The 14,272-nt window shown below is 43.2% G+C and overlaps 1 protein-coding gene across 2 annotated transcripts in view; it reads left to right on the top strand.

Moving 5' to 3' along the window:
• Positions 1–784: 784 nt before the first annotated feature.
• Positions 785–14,272, top strand: part of LOC100606622 (zinc finger protein 92) — a 40,303-nt gene continuing 26,815 nt past the window's right edge. The window contains exon 1 of one of the 2 annotated variants that reach the window (XM_003279269.3): positions 785–986. In XM_003279269.3, the coding sequence (XP_003279317.1) occupies positions 984–986 (3 nt within the window). In that variant the 5' untranslated portion in view covers positions 785–983. The remainder of the gene's footprint in view (positions 987–14,272) is intronic. The other variant, XM_003279271.4, reaches the window with a different exon arrangement.

Genomic DNA, 14,272 nt, shown 5'->3' with positions numbered 1-14,272 from the left:
TTTAGATATATTGGGTTAAATTGTTACAATCAATTCCACGTGTTTCTTGTTTCTTTTTAAAGTTTGGCTGCTAAAAAATGTACAATTCACGCGTCGCCCACATTTTATTTCAGAGGATTGCCTTCTTTTTAAAATTTCGGGCTGCCTGCTTAAAAAAACAGAAGCTGGCTGGGCTCTGTGGCTCATGCCTGTAATCCCAGCACTTTGGGAGGCCGAGGCGGTTGGATCACGAGGTCAAGAGATCGAGACCATCCTGGCCAACATGGTGAAACCCCGTCTCTACTAAAAATGCAAAAATTAGCTGGGTGTGGTGGTGTGCGCCTGTAGTCCCAGTTCCTCGGGAGGCTGAGACAGGAGAATCGCTTGAACCTGGGAGGCGGAGGTTGCAGTGAGTTGAGCTCGTGCCACTGCACTCCAGCCTGGCGACAGAGCTAGACTCTGTCTCAAAAAACAAAAAACAAAAACAAAACAAAACAAAAAAACCAGAAGCCAGGAAGCTCATAAAATCCGAAAATTTTGAATAACTGGTATTATATTCTTTGCATTTGTGAATAGACATATATTATTTATAAATGCATATGGCCTTATTCACAAGGTTAAATGCAAATACTGTCTGGGGTGGGCCTGACTCAGCTCAGGGAGGAAGCCCTGTCTGAAAAGGCTGCAGCTTAGGCTGTCACTCTTCCTTCAGTCCAGCATCTGATCACATCTCCTGTCACTCAGGGCCTGAGGGGGCGGGGCCTTAAACGTTATCCAATCAGGAACGCTGGGCTGGGAATCATCCAATCAGGCACGCAGCTGGAGCGGACAGCACAGCTTCCGGGATTTGGCGGGGCCTTTGTCTCTCGCTGCAGCCGGCGCTTCACGTCTGGTCTTCACCGCTCTGCGTCCTCTGCTGATAAAGGCTCGCCTCTGTGACCCTGTTACCTGCAAGAACTTGGAGGTTCACAGCTAAGACGCCAGGACCCCCTGGAAGCCTAGAAATGGTGAGCCTGCTGTGTCCGACATCCCGAGAGAGGGGGAGGGTCTGGTTGGAACCAATTGGAAGTGGCTGTGGTCGGCCTCGGGCCTTCCCGCAGTCGGCTCCGAGATCCGCGGCCCAAGTTCTCCTTGGCGCAGCTCGGCCCTCAGTCTCCTTCAGCCGTAAGATGGCGGCTGGGCTGACAGCCGGGACCCCGGGCGTCCTGTCTCCTCCCTGCGCAGTGACTGTGCTTTGGCCTGGAGCTCTCGGTGGGCAGCTCTGCACCCGCAGCGTCGCATCTCTCGCCGAGTGTGCAGGGACGACGGGAGAATCCTCAGAGAAGAATCCTCACTCGGGGTGCGGGGTTTATGAATGGGAAGAGCTCTGGTCCGTGTGGTTCCCAGGTCTTCTTTTTTCCTATTAAAAATTTATGGGAGTCAAGGTAAAAATATTGAAGAATTTAATCAAAGAGCGATTCAGGAATTTTAGAGCACCCAGCTATGGTTTGCAGTTTGTGGTCCGTGGGAGGGGCTTGAAGGAAACACTTTTATAAGATGCATAATGAAAAAAAACAAGTTTAATAATTGGTTAGGTACAGTTACGTCGTTTTTTAATTTGTATGATTAAGGTAGAAATTTCCTGGTCATGTAATCAGAGGTTGTCAGTTTATAGTTGGTTAAGCCTGAATTTTGTTCCCTCGGTGTTATTTACCCTCCCCTCCCCCCGCCAAAAATGCATTTGAGTTAGATTTTTTTAAAGTAGGAACCCAGGGACTAGAGCCACCTCAGTCTAATTGCCTACCACTTAATTATTTTCACATCCACAGGGGACTGATTTTCCCCTGCAGTTTTCACATGTGTCCCAAGCAGGGTCTCAAGTCTACCCCCCATCCCCCATTCCTCCAGCTTAACTCTGGCTTGCAATAAAATACTAAATTTCCAGTTCCTTCTGACATTCCCAAATGCCAACTTACCCTCCCTAATTCGCATTATCAACTGTGTTTCTTTTAGTGTACGTTTTCGATGCCATATTTTAATTAATCATTTTTGACAAAGCATTGGATGGCACGTTTTAAAAGATTTGTTTCCTGTTTGTAAATATTTCCTATGAGAAGAAAGCAAAGAATAATCCCCTGACATTGTATTGTGAATCTCTGTGCCTCTTTTCATCTTCCTTAGGCACAGAGATCTTATCAGAATGTTTTTGGGTCATGGTTGCTTTCCCTTTGGAAACTTTATGGGGTGATGTGTTCTCAGTCACCCTTCAGTTCTTTTTCTGGTCCTGGGTTTCAGTACTGTCTGGGGCAAGATACCTACCATGGCGGTGTTGCTAGAGTGTCTAGTAAATATCAGCTCCTGGGTCATTTTCTCTCGTAGAATAACCTGAAGTATGGAATGTAGCTTCTCAAGGGAGCAGGTGGATTCCCTGGGGCTGAGAAGCATCTCCTGGGCTACTCTTCCTTTGAAAAGCTTACCCCTTGAGATATTAAGATTGTCTTCACTCAACCCAGCTTTCATTTCTTGGAGAAACATTGCTGGTCAGCCAATCAGATGCTGGTATAGGGAGGAAAACACCAAAATTATTTCTGTCCCCAGGATTCTCTAAGATTTGTGGAAAAAAAAAAAGTATTCCAAAAGATACAACCAAACCTGACCTGGAGATCGAGACCATCCTGGCCAATATGGTGAAAGCACATTTCTACTAAAATACAAAAAATTAGCCAGGCATGGTGGTGCATGCCTGTAATCCCAGCTGCTCGGGAGGCTGAGGTAGGGGAATCGCTTGAACCCAGGAGAGGGAGATTGCAGTGAGCCAAGATCATGCCACTGCACTCCAGCCTCGAGACTCCGTCTCAAACAAACAAACAAACAAAAACAACCTGACCACAGTGAGATGGTACAAGAACTTGCAAAGTAAAATACACCTGAGGTATAGTGTCTTCTGAGAGGGTGGTTATTGAGTATCCCTCTGTTGCCCAGGCTGGAGCGCAGTAGTGTGGTCTCGGCTCACTGCAACCTCTGCCTTCCGGGTTCAAGAGATTCTGCTGCCTCAGCCTCCCGAGTAGCTGGAATTACAGGCACGCACAACCACACCCGGCTAGTTTTTTGTATTTTAGTAGAGACTGGGTTTCACTATGTTGCCCAGGCTGGTCTCGAACTCCTGAGCTCAGGCAGTCCACCTGCCTTGGCCTCCCAAAGTGCTAGGATTACAGGCGTGAGATACCACGCCTGCTGACAAATCTGTTTTCTGATCAGCACTGCCACTTTCTGGGTTTGTCACCTTGAAAAGATTTTTTTTACTTATTTTTACTTTCATTTTATTAGGGCTTGAAAGGTAAGACATATTTACAAAGGGCATAAAAGAGGTGAGTTTCAGGAAAAAATTAATATCTAATCACATATTCCATTTGTTAAAAACTCTTTTACCTTTTTCTTTTTTCCCAGAATGAGTTTAGGAATTTTCTCACTTCTTGTTGTTGTTTTTTGAGACAGACTCTTGCTCTGTCACCCAGGCTGGAGTGCAGTGGTATGATCTCGGCTCACTGTGACCTCTGCCTCCCGGGTTCAAGCGATTCTGCTGCCTTAGCCTCCTGAGTAGCTGACATTACAGGTGCGTGCCACCATGCCTGGGTAATTTTTGTATTTTTGGTAGAGACAGGGTTTCACCATGTTGGTCAGGCTGGTCTTGAACTCCTGACCTCGTGATCTGCCCACCTTGGCTTCCCAAAATGCTGGGATTACAGGCGTGAGCCACCGCGCCTAGCCCACTTGCGTTTTTTATGGCTGGGTAATTACAAACATAATTCTAAGACTTAGCTTTTAGAATGCTACCGAGGAAAAGAATAGGGATAATCTCTCTTCCATTTTGGCTGTAGAAAATGAATACATTTCCACAAGAAAATATGGTAGATAATTGGTGAGTTACATAGATTCACTTTGCAAATTTTAGAACAGACAGTGAATATGTCTGTTCTATACCATGTTATCTTGATTTCTGAGTTTCACGCTAAATTTTACGAGATTAAACTTGGTACCTACTAAAAGTGTTCCTGTATGACATGATTTTTAATGGAAATAATAAAATAATAAATCTGTTGTCTGAAGGTAATAGATACTTTTGCATTTCTTATTGAGGTGTGAAACGTAAGCACCTTAAAATTTCCTTCCCTCATATTTATACTGTGTTTGAATAATTTTGCTGGATTTTTCAAACCCTTAGTTTCAAAAACCAAGAGAGTGACTCTAACATGGAAATTAAAGCTTCAGCCCAATGACTCCAAGCTATGGCTATTATTGAGCCTGCAAAAGGAGGTTATTAAAGGCCCAGTTAGGTTCTTTTTGGGGAGCCTCCCCTGAAGTTGTCCCAGCCTGCTCACCCCAGCCATAGAAGAAGGCTTTATACTGAGAGAAGCTACAGAGCCCTGGAAAGCTGGGGACCCACAGGCAGATGGAGTTAACATTAAGATGGAAGGGGATTGGGAGGGTCTTACTGAAGATAAAGCTGTCATTGTTTTGAGGCAGTTTCTAGAGGCAGTTTGTTTTGAGGCACTTTCTTTTTTTTCCTTTTTTTTTTGAGATGGCGTCTTGCTTTGTTGCCAGGCTGGAATGCAGTGGCGCGATCTAGACTCACTGCAGCCTCTGCCTCCCGGGTTCAAGCGATTCTCCTGCCTCAGCCTCTTGAGTAGCTGGGACTACAGGCGCGTGCCACCACACCCAGCTAATTTTTGTATTTTTGGTAGAGACGGGGTTTCAGCATGTTGGTCAGGATGGTGTCCATCTCTTGACCTCATGATCCACCCGCCTCAGCCTCCCAAAGTGTTGGGATACAGGTGTGAGCCACTGCGCCCAGCCTGGCAGTTACTTTCTAAAATAAAACAAAGTTAGAATTATGTAAAAACATTTGAATTCCAAAGGAGTTCAACAGGAGGAAGTACCAACTATAAGATCTTTAAGGATTGCAAAGTTTAGGCAGACAAGGGCTTTCTTTCATAGGAGCAAACAAGATTAGAAAGAAGGTGGGCGGGGGAACTGCAAATGGAGGGAATCAAACTTTAGGCCTGGCATGGTGGCTTATGCCTGTAATCCCAGCACTTTGGCAGACTGAGGTGGGCGGATCTACTAAAAGTACAAAAATCAGCTGGGTGTGGTGGCAGGCGACTGTAATCCCAGTTACTCAGGAGGCTGAGGCAGGAGAATCCCTTGAACCCGGGAGATGGAGGTTGCAGTGAACTGAGCGTTACTGCACTCCAGCCTGGGCAACAGAGTGAGAGTCTGTCTCAAAAAAAAAAAAAAAAAATCAGATTTTAGATGAGAGAGTGTTTTACCTTGAAGTCAGTATATTCTTAGAAGGGACAGAAAGTGAGGTTGTATGTTGGCTCAGACTGAAGGTAGCTCAAAGCACAGGAGTTGGTGGGAAGGAGATAAGTAAAGTCTGATTAAGAAGTATTTTTGGCTGGGCGTGGTGGCTCACACCTGTAATCCCAGCACTTTGGGAGGCCGAGGTGAGCGGATCACCAGGTCAGAAGACCAAGACCATCTTGGCTAACATGGTGAAACTCCATCTCTACTAAAAATACAAAAAATTAGCCGGGTGTGGTGGTGGGTGCCTGTAGTCCCACCTACTTGGGAGGCTGAGGCAGGAGAATGGTGTGAACCCGGGAGGCAGAGCTTGCAGTGAGCTGAGATCGTGCCACTGCACTCCAGCCTGGGCAACAGAGCAAGACTCCATCTCAAAAAAAAAAAAAAAAGTATTTTTCTTTTGACCACTGAAGCCAAATTCAGCTGGTTTTTTTAATGAGAAAAATAAAATGTGCAGTCTTTATCTGACTATGTGATAGGTAGGAAAAGAGAGCACCATCTAAGTCATAATGGTAAGGGTGGTTCTTTCCCTAAACTGTTCCTGGAGAACAGGAAGGATGGAGACTTTTGTTAATCACAGCTATTTACCAGGATTATCTATGTGCTTCATTTTTCCTTACATCTTTTTTTTTGTCCTATACATTTTTTCCATTTGACTTTTCCCGGGTTGTATCATTTATAATAAACTGGTCAACATAACTACAGGGTTTTGCTGAGTTCTGTGAGCAGCTCTATCAAATTATTGAACTGGAGGGAGGTTATGGGAATCCCCAGTTTTTAAGCAGTAGGTAAGAAGAATAGATGGACCCATGAGGTTTTTGACTGACATCGGCAGTGAGGACAATGTTGTGGGACTGAGCCCTGAATCAGGGTCCGTGCTGACTCTGGATGGTGTCAGAATTCAAATGTTAGAAAATGAATTGGTGTTGGAGAATTGCTTGGTGTTCACTAATCTACAGATCTGGGGACAGAAGAAAGATATCACGGAGGTTTGGCCTGGAATGGAACTCTGGGTGTCTGGGAATGGGAGGCTCTGCTCTCCTGTACACAGGCTGTCACACTGCCCGTTGTCCTAGGATTCCAGGTCTCCTGCCATGGTGAGAGAGGACTGAAAACTTAGAGGAAAGAAGCTCTGATAACAGACATCCTTTCCCCACAGCTGGCAGCACATGATTTCCACCCACTTACACACATACTCACTAGACATTGATGTGCACACACTCCTCCCAGGACTAGGCACCACCCTCAGGAATTTCACCGCAGCATTTTTGAACCTGTTTCTTGCTCACAAAATTGTCTACAAGTCTCCTGGCATATCCCTACCTCCAGACACTGAATCTGCAGCATCAACCTGCTTTCTCCACCAACCTAGGGTTCTGCACCACCTGTTCATAATCTCATCTGCCTGCATGGACACAAATAAATGACAGGACAGTCCCACCTGGGCTACTATCTGTAGCACAAACCAGTCTTTCCACCTACATTGCACTCTCCCCCACCCATTGATCTTTTCTGTTTTGTTTTTGGTTTGGGGGTACACATGCAGGATTGTTCTATAGGTAAAATTGTGTTGTGGGTGTTTGGTGTAGACTATTTTGTCTCTGAGGTACTAAGCATAGAACAAAATGGGTATTTTTTTCCCAATCCTCTTTGTCCTCCCACCCTCTACCCTCAACTAGGCCTCAGTGTCTGTTTTTCTTCTTATTGTCTCCATGTGTTGTTGTTATTTAGCTGTTATAAGTGATAGCATGCATTTGGCTTTCTGTTTCTGCGTTAGTTTTCTAAGGATAATGGTCTCCAGCTCCATCCATGTTGCTGCAAAGAAAATGATCTTGTTCTTGTTTTATGGCCACACAATATTCCATTATTTTTATGTACCATCTTTTGTTTTTGTTAAATCTTTATTTTATTTATTTCTGAAGACAGGGTCTCACTCTGTCGCCCAGGCTGGAGTGCAGTGGCGTGATCTTGGCTCACTGCAGCCTCAATCTCAATCTCCTGTGCTCAAGCAATCCTCCTACCTAAGCCCCCCAGGTAGCTGGGACTACAGCATGCACCACCACGCCTGGCTAATTTTTCTTTTTGTATTTTTTGTACAGACAGGGTTTTGCCATGTTTCCCAGGCTGGTCTCCAACTCCTGAGCTCATGCAATCCACCTGCCTCACCCTGCCAAAGTGCTGGGATTACAGGTGTGAATCACTATGCCCAACCATAATGTATTTTCTTTATCTAGCCTACCATTGAGGGTATTTAGGTTAATTCCATGTCTTTGGTACTGTCACTAGTGCTGCAATGAAGATGCATGTGCATGGGTCTTTATGATAGAATAATTTACATTCTTTGGGTATATACCTAATTAGGAGGTGGGTCAAATGGTAATTCTGTTTTTAGTTTTGTGAGGAATTGTCACACTGTTTTTCACAATGGTTGAACTAATTTACACTCACCAGCAGAGTATAAGCGTTCTCTTTACCCTGCAATTTTGCCAGCATGTCTATTATTTTTTGACTTTTTTAGTAGTTGCCATTCTTACTGGTGTGAGATGGTATCTCATTGTGGTGTTTTTTTTGTTTGTTTGTTTGCATCTCTGTAATGATTAGTGATGAGCACTTTTTTAATACGCTTGTTAGCCACATGTATGCTTTCTCTTTTTTCTTTTTTTCTTTTCTTTTTTTTTTTTGGAGACGGAGTCTTGCTCTGTTACCCAGGCTGGAGTGCAGTGGCACGATCTCAGCTCACTGCAACCTCCATCTCCTGGGTTCAAGCAATTCTCCCTCAGCCTCCCAAGTAGCTGGGATTACAGGCACGCCCCACCATGCCTGACTAATTTTTGTATTTTTTTTAGTAGAGATGAGGGTTTCACCATATTGGCCAGGCTGGTCTCGAACTCTTGACCTTGTGATCCACCCGCCTCAGCCTCCCAGAGTGCTAGGATTACAGGCGTGAGGCACCGCACCCACCTGCTTTCTCTTGAAAAGCGTGCGTTTATGTCCTTTGCCTACTTTTTAATAAGGTTTTTTTTCTTGTAAAAAGTTCCTTATGGATTCTGGATATTAGACCTTTGTCAGAAGCATAGTTTGCAAATATTTTTCTTTATTCTCTAGGTTGTCTGTTTACTCTGTTGATAGTTTCTTGTGGGTTTTGTTTTTGTTTTCTGTGAAGATGCTCTTTAGTTTAATTTGGTCCCATTTATCGATTTTTGCTTTTGTGGCGATTGCTTTTGGTATCTTCATCATAATATTGTTGGCAGTTTCTATGTCTGGAATTGTATTTCCTAGGTTGTCTTCCAGGGTATTTTATAATTTTTAAGTTTTACATTTAAGTCCTTAATTTATCTTGTGTTTATTTTTGGATATAGTGTAAGCAGGGAGTCCAGTTTTAATCTTTTACATAGTGCTAGCTAGTTATTACAACACCATTTATTAAACAGGGAATCTCCCCTACATTTCTCTTGTCAGCTTTGTCAAAAATAAGATGATTGTAGGTGTGCCACATTATTTCTGGGCTCTCTATTCTGTTGCATTGGTCTCTGAGCCTGTTTTTGTACTGGTATCATGTTGCTGTGGCAGTGCTCAGAGTAGAGAGCTATTGCTTTAAATTGCAAATAGCCAAAAAGAGAGCACTATATTCAACCATTTCTGTAGGAGAGTGAGAGCCTACCTTCAGCAGGCACCTGGCTTCAAATTGCAAAACTAACTCCTGTCATGAAGATGTGAAAAGTTTATTTTGTCATTGAATATAGCCAATTAGCTTACACAGATGGCCTCCCCAGTTGCCAGGTGAATTTAGGATGAACTATGTATAACATGGTACTGTAAATTCTTCTACTTATGGACTAATTATTGTGATCGTCTTTCTGTCTTTGCAGTCTCTTAAGCAGATTGTGATGCGTGTCACGTTCTGGTTTAATTGTGTAATAAAACAGTTTTCTTTCTTTTTTTTTTTTTGAGACGGAGTCTTGCTCTGTCACCCAGGCTGGAGTGCAGTGGCGCAATCTTGGCTCACTGCAAGCTCCGCCTCCCAGGTTCACGCCATTCTCCTGCCTCAGCCTCTCCGAGTAGCTGGGACTACAGGCGCCCGCCACCACGCCCGGCTAATTTTTTGTATTTTTAGTAGAGACTGGGTTTCAACGTGGTCTCGATCTCCTGACCTCGTGATCCGCCCGCCTCGGCCTACCAAAGTGCTGGGATTACAAGCGTGAGCCACCGCACCCGGCCTTCTTTCTGTTTTATCATTGTGGAGTTACTCTGGGGCTGGAGAAAACTTTTCTTTTAATTATATTTTCCAAACACTGTTTAAACTTACAACACATGATATAAACATATAAGGTGCCAACCAAGCTTTAATCTAGATGGGCCTTTTCGTCTCAGGCTTCCAGTCAACTCACGATTGTGCTGCAAAATGCATGCTGTCCCCTGAATATGCAGGCAGAATCGTGCCTCTGCCTATTTGGTATCTAGTCCTGTATAATCACATCTAGAGAGGCTAGACGCAATTTCTAAATACTTCACAGAACAGCAATTAACCATTTTACCTCTTTCAATGACTCTTGTATCTTTAGACCTGAAACTGATTGAGACTGTGGGGCCCGTTAGAGTAACATGCATGCATTGAGTAGACATGTAGGCATGAGAATCTCCACTTTCCCCTTCCTCCTCTTTTTAAAATGCCCACAAATATGCAGGTAACACTTACTGCTATTCTACCCATCCAGGACCTAAACTAGCGGCTCCACATTCTGAATCTGGGTCTTGCAGTAAACCTTTTATCTGAGAAATGCAAATCCTTTTAGTTATAAGGCTCAAAGAGACATTAAAACGAGACCACAATTATGTCTTTCTCTCTCCTTTGAGCGATGTATTTATCTCTTGAAACTGCTTGCTGTTGCCACGAGTAGCTATAAATTAAACTAATAATGCTACACTGAACACTATAAGCCACAGCCTATACCGCTTAGCAATGTATGTGAATCAGTAATCAAGGTTATTTTTAGTAAATAAATAAGAGTTCCTGACAATTTTGTATCAGCCCACTGTCTATCTCTTTTTGCCTTTAAAAATCCACTTGTAAATGCTTCTAGATTCCAGGCAACTTGAATCTTTGCTCCCAGTTTACAATCTTCAAGCTTGGCCCAAATGAACTATCTACTTATATTCGTGGTTCCGCAGCTTTTTCCTATTAAGGAGGAAATTAAGGACATTTTGAGAATGTGCCAGAGCAGCCTTTATGAGGGGATCTCTCCTTTGGTTGTACTTTTCTTGCTGTAACACCCAAGAATGCAGAGCCAGGTTGACCCCACCTAGAATCTGCACATAAGGTCTGGCCTCTGCCTGGGAGTTACAAGACAGGAGCAGACTTTGGACTGAAAATGTACAGAAAACCAAGAGGAGGCATTCTCTGCATTGTGAGATGTCAATATAGACATCTTAAAGCTGCCTCCTTTGAGAGTGTGGCTATTTGAGCTTTTCAGATCTTGTTCAGTGACCTGTTACTGTTATGTGAGAGGTGCCAGGTATAAATAGAATCTGATGGCAGAATCTGTAAATGTAAACAAAGCATCTTAGGAGTGAGAGATCAAGGCCACAAAGTATCCAGAGTCATGACTACAACTATACCTACCTGTAAAAAATGTGATACTGGAGTAGAGTATTCTTGTCCTTCCTCTTACCCAAAGACTGCCTGATCAGGACAGGTGATCCAGGTTCTGGAGCTCCACCAGGGCCGTTCTGTTTTCCTTTTTTTATTTTTTTTTTGAGACGGAGTCTCGCTCTGTCACCCAGGCTGGAGTGCAGTGGCGCAATCTCGGCTCACTGCAAGCTCCCCCTCCCGGGTTCACGCCATTCTCCTGCCTCAGCCTCTCCAAGTAGCTGGGACTACAGGCGCCCGCCACCACGCCCGGCTAATTTTTTTGTATTTTTAGTAGAGACGGGGTTTCACTGTGGTCTGGATCTCCTGACCTCGTGATCCGCCCGCCTCGGCCTCCCAAAGTGCTGGGATTACAAGCGTGAGCCACCACGCCCGGCCTGGTTCTGTTTTCTATTTAGAATCAGCCTAAGTCTCTACTGCCTGGCTTACCATTGGGCCATCAGCCCAGGATCACTGAGAACCCTCTCACAATCACCTAGGCATCTTTGAAACATTTGAGGATGTCCAGAGTAAAACTGTGTTAGGCCGACAAGAGTGGTTCATTCTGCTTTTGTCTCAGTGTAAGAGAAATGAGTCGCGCCAAAAAATGGGGGCTTCATTTGGGCCGCTTCTTTATATTGTTGTGACTTCTGAGGTCATCATTTGAATGGATGTTTATGGACAGAAGAGTTGTTATTATTATTTCTGTTTCTTTTACCTTGTTAAGAGTACATATTTATCTTCTAATACAGTTATCCTAGAAAACCCTAAGAGATTTGTTTAAATTGCTTATTAGTATATGTTATAAAATTGACAGGGCAGTGGCTAAAAAAGATTAAAATTACACAAACTGTGGGATTTAAATTTCTCTTACGTAAGCTTAGGAAAAACAGAACAGGAAATACCCCAGTGGCATAGAGAGCAGAATTCTATGTAGTGTCCTCTCCCTGCCCCAATTCTGTTCGGATTCACCCTTTTTGGAGGCCTTATTGAGGTCTGGCTTCACCTTAGAGTCTAGCCTCACAGAACTGATTGAAAGAGAAGTGTTTTGGGTGATGAATTCGGCTGCTTTTCTAGAGCTGTTGCTCAGAATTTCCTGAAATCTAAAAGCAGATAAATGAGAAAAATAAAGTAATATTTTAGGGCCTTAATTTCTTAATTTTGTATTAAAAGCAGTGCATGCAGAAACATGCCATTTAGCAACTTATTCTATTCCTGAAGACCCAGTAGTTGCTCCACAAGCCACAAACAAGTAAATATAAACACAGTAAAAATTTCTCCAAACTACGTTAAACTCTTTTCTTTATTCCTCTCATCTGTCTATATGTAACTTTTATTCTGTACATTTTTCAAAAAAAAAGAAATAAAAATGCTGGGCCCTTTATCTAAATTCTGGCAATTATTAAACAAAACCAACTCCCAGGGTGTTATGAGGATTAAATAACGTAATGTTTTATTCCTAGCAGTGCTCTGTAACATACTCTTGAGGACATAGTACCTGTTTAATAAACATTGCATTAGTGCATGTGTAAATGTTGTTTTCCAAATGCAGACTTATTTGGACATTGCTGGCCTCTGTTTCCTCTGTAAACTTTAAAGAGCCAACAAAGAATATACTCTAGGATGAAGATTGGTTGTCTTTATTTGTACCAGAAGTATTTGTATTGTGACAAGAGTGCTGAGTGTAAGGGATTCTGTGATGTGCCTGCTTTCTCTAGTGCTAATAATGAGCGCAGGGGGAGCAACATCAGCATCTATAGAGGACTTGTTTAAAATACCCATTCATGGACCATTTTCAAACCTGCAGAATCACATTACATAGAGTGGGGCCAAAATCACCAAGTGATTTATAAGCTTATCAGTGCTTGAGAGATAATAATTAGCTAAGCGTTTATCAGCTCAGGCTTCTAATTAAGATTACATAGTCAGTTTGCAGAAATCTCTATTTGTGCCCTCCCCACAGGTTCTGTTCTATTGTTCTGGAAGCATCCATATTACTTTAAGGGCCTCATGTGACTCTAAGGTGAGACCAGAATCAAGTATGAGGGATTCAAGATACATTCATGAGTGTTAAGTTCTATCTTCGCACTAAAGGGTGGTCACAAGGCCTGTTTTCTTTGGGTTTGGTAGGGACAGGGCAGAGTGGCCCATATTTCCATTACTTTGGCAAAAATTGTTGGTGTCTGTGGTAGGAGAGGGCACCTGAGGACAGGAAAGGAGAAACTTATTATCTCCATAGAGCAGCTTATTTTTCCTCTCTTCTGTTATAAAGGACAGAAATGGGTGTACTTTTTCTGCAGGTCTTGGACCTTCTGCCTGTGGGTGTGGTGGTAGCAGGTAAACAGGTGGTGCCGACACCTTTAAAGGCATATTCTTAAGATTCGGGTGTAATTTCTCCAGAGAATCTCATCTGAGAAAGAATCCCAGAGCAGGAAGAGAAAGAGGAAAAAAATAGCTATTTTTCTGCTAAAAGTGTCTCAGATCAAGAGCTGTGTCCACTGTGCCTCCTGGAATGCCATGTGTTTAGTACTTACAAACCTTCTCTACTTGTGCTTTTCCTCCCTAATGAGTTTGTTTTAACTACTGTAAAAAATTTTTCATTATAGTCAAGTGTCTGAAAAAAATTTTTTAAATTTATTTTTGAGACGGAATCTCACTCTGTCACCCAGGCTGGAGTGCAGCAGCGTGATCTTGGCTCACTGCAACCTCTGCCTCCTGGGTTCAAGCAATTCTCCTGCCTCAGCCTCCTAACTAGCTGGGATTACAGGTGCGTGCCACCATGCCTGGCTAATTTTTGTATTTTTAGTAGAGACGGGGTTTCACCGTGTTGGCCAGGCTGGTCTCGAACTCCTGACCTTGTGATCCGCCTGTCTTGGCCTCCCAAAAGTGCTGGGATTACAGGCATGAGCCACCGCACCTGGGCAAATATTTCTTCCTATATACTGGAGCCTTCTCTACATCATGGCTTCTTATATGCCATGTAGAATTCTCACCATGAATTTATGATCTTAAAAGTGTTCCCTTTGTGACTATTGAATATGGGAGGATGAATATACTCAAGATTCCTATTGGGGAAAAGCTGGGGTCTTTAGTCAAGGAGAACATGTAATATTGAGGTTTCATCTGTCTTCTCCATTAGCTCTATGCAGAACAGGATTAAGAAAATGCTTTTTGAAACAGGATAGCATTTACTACCCAGAAAGTTCTGAAGAAAATTATTCGGAGATATATGTTGTCTAGGGTGCTAAAGAAAGGCTATTTAAAATTACTATTAAAAATTACAGGACATGGGAGATATCTGTATCTCAAACTTTGCATAAAATGGAT

This window comes from Nomascus leucogenys, chromosome 17, assembly GCF_006542625.1.
Source record: "Nomascus leucogenys isolate Asia chromosome 17, Asia_NLE_v1, whole genome shotgun sequence".
Lineage (NCBI taxonomy): Eukaryota > Metazoa > Chordata > Mammalia > Primates > Hylobatidae > Nomascus > Nomascus leucogenys.
The sequence above is the reverse complement of the archived record's forward strand: the minus strand, read 5'-3'. Positions and strand labels throughout refer to the sequence as shown.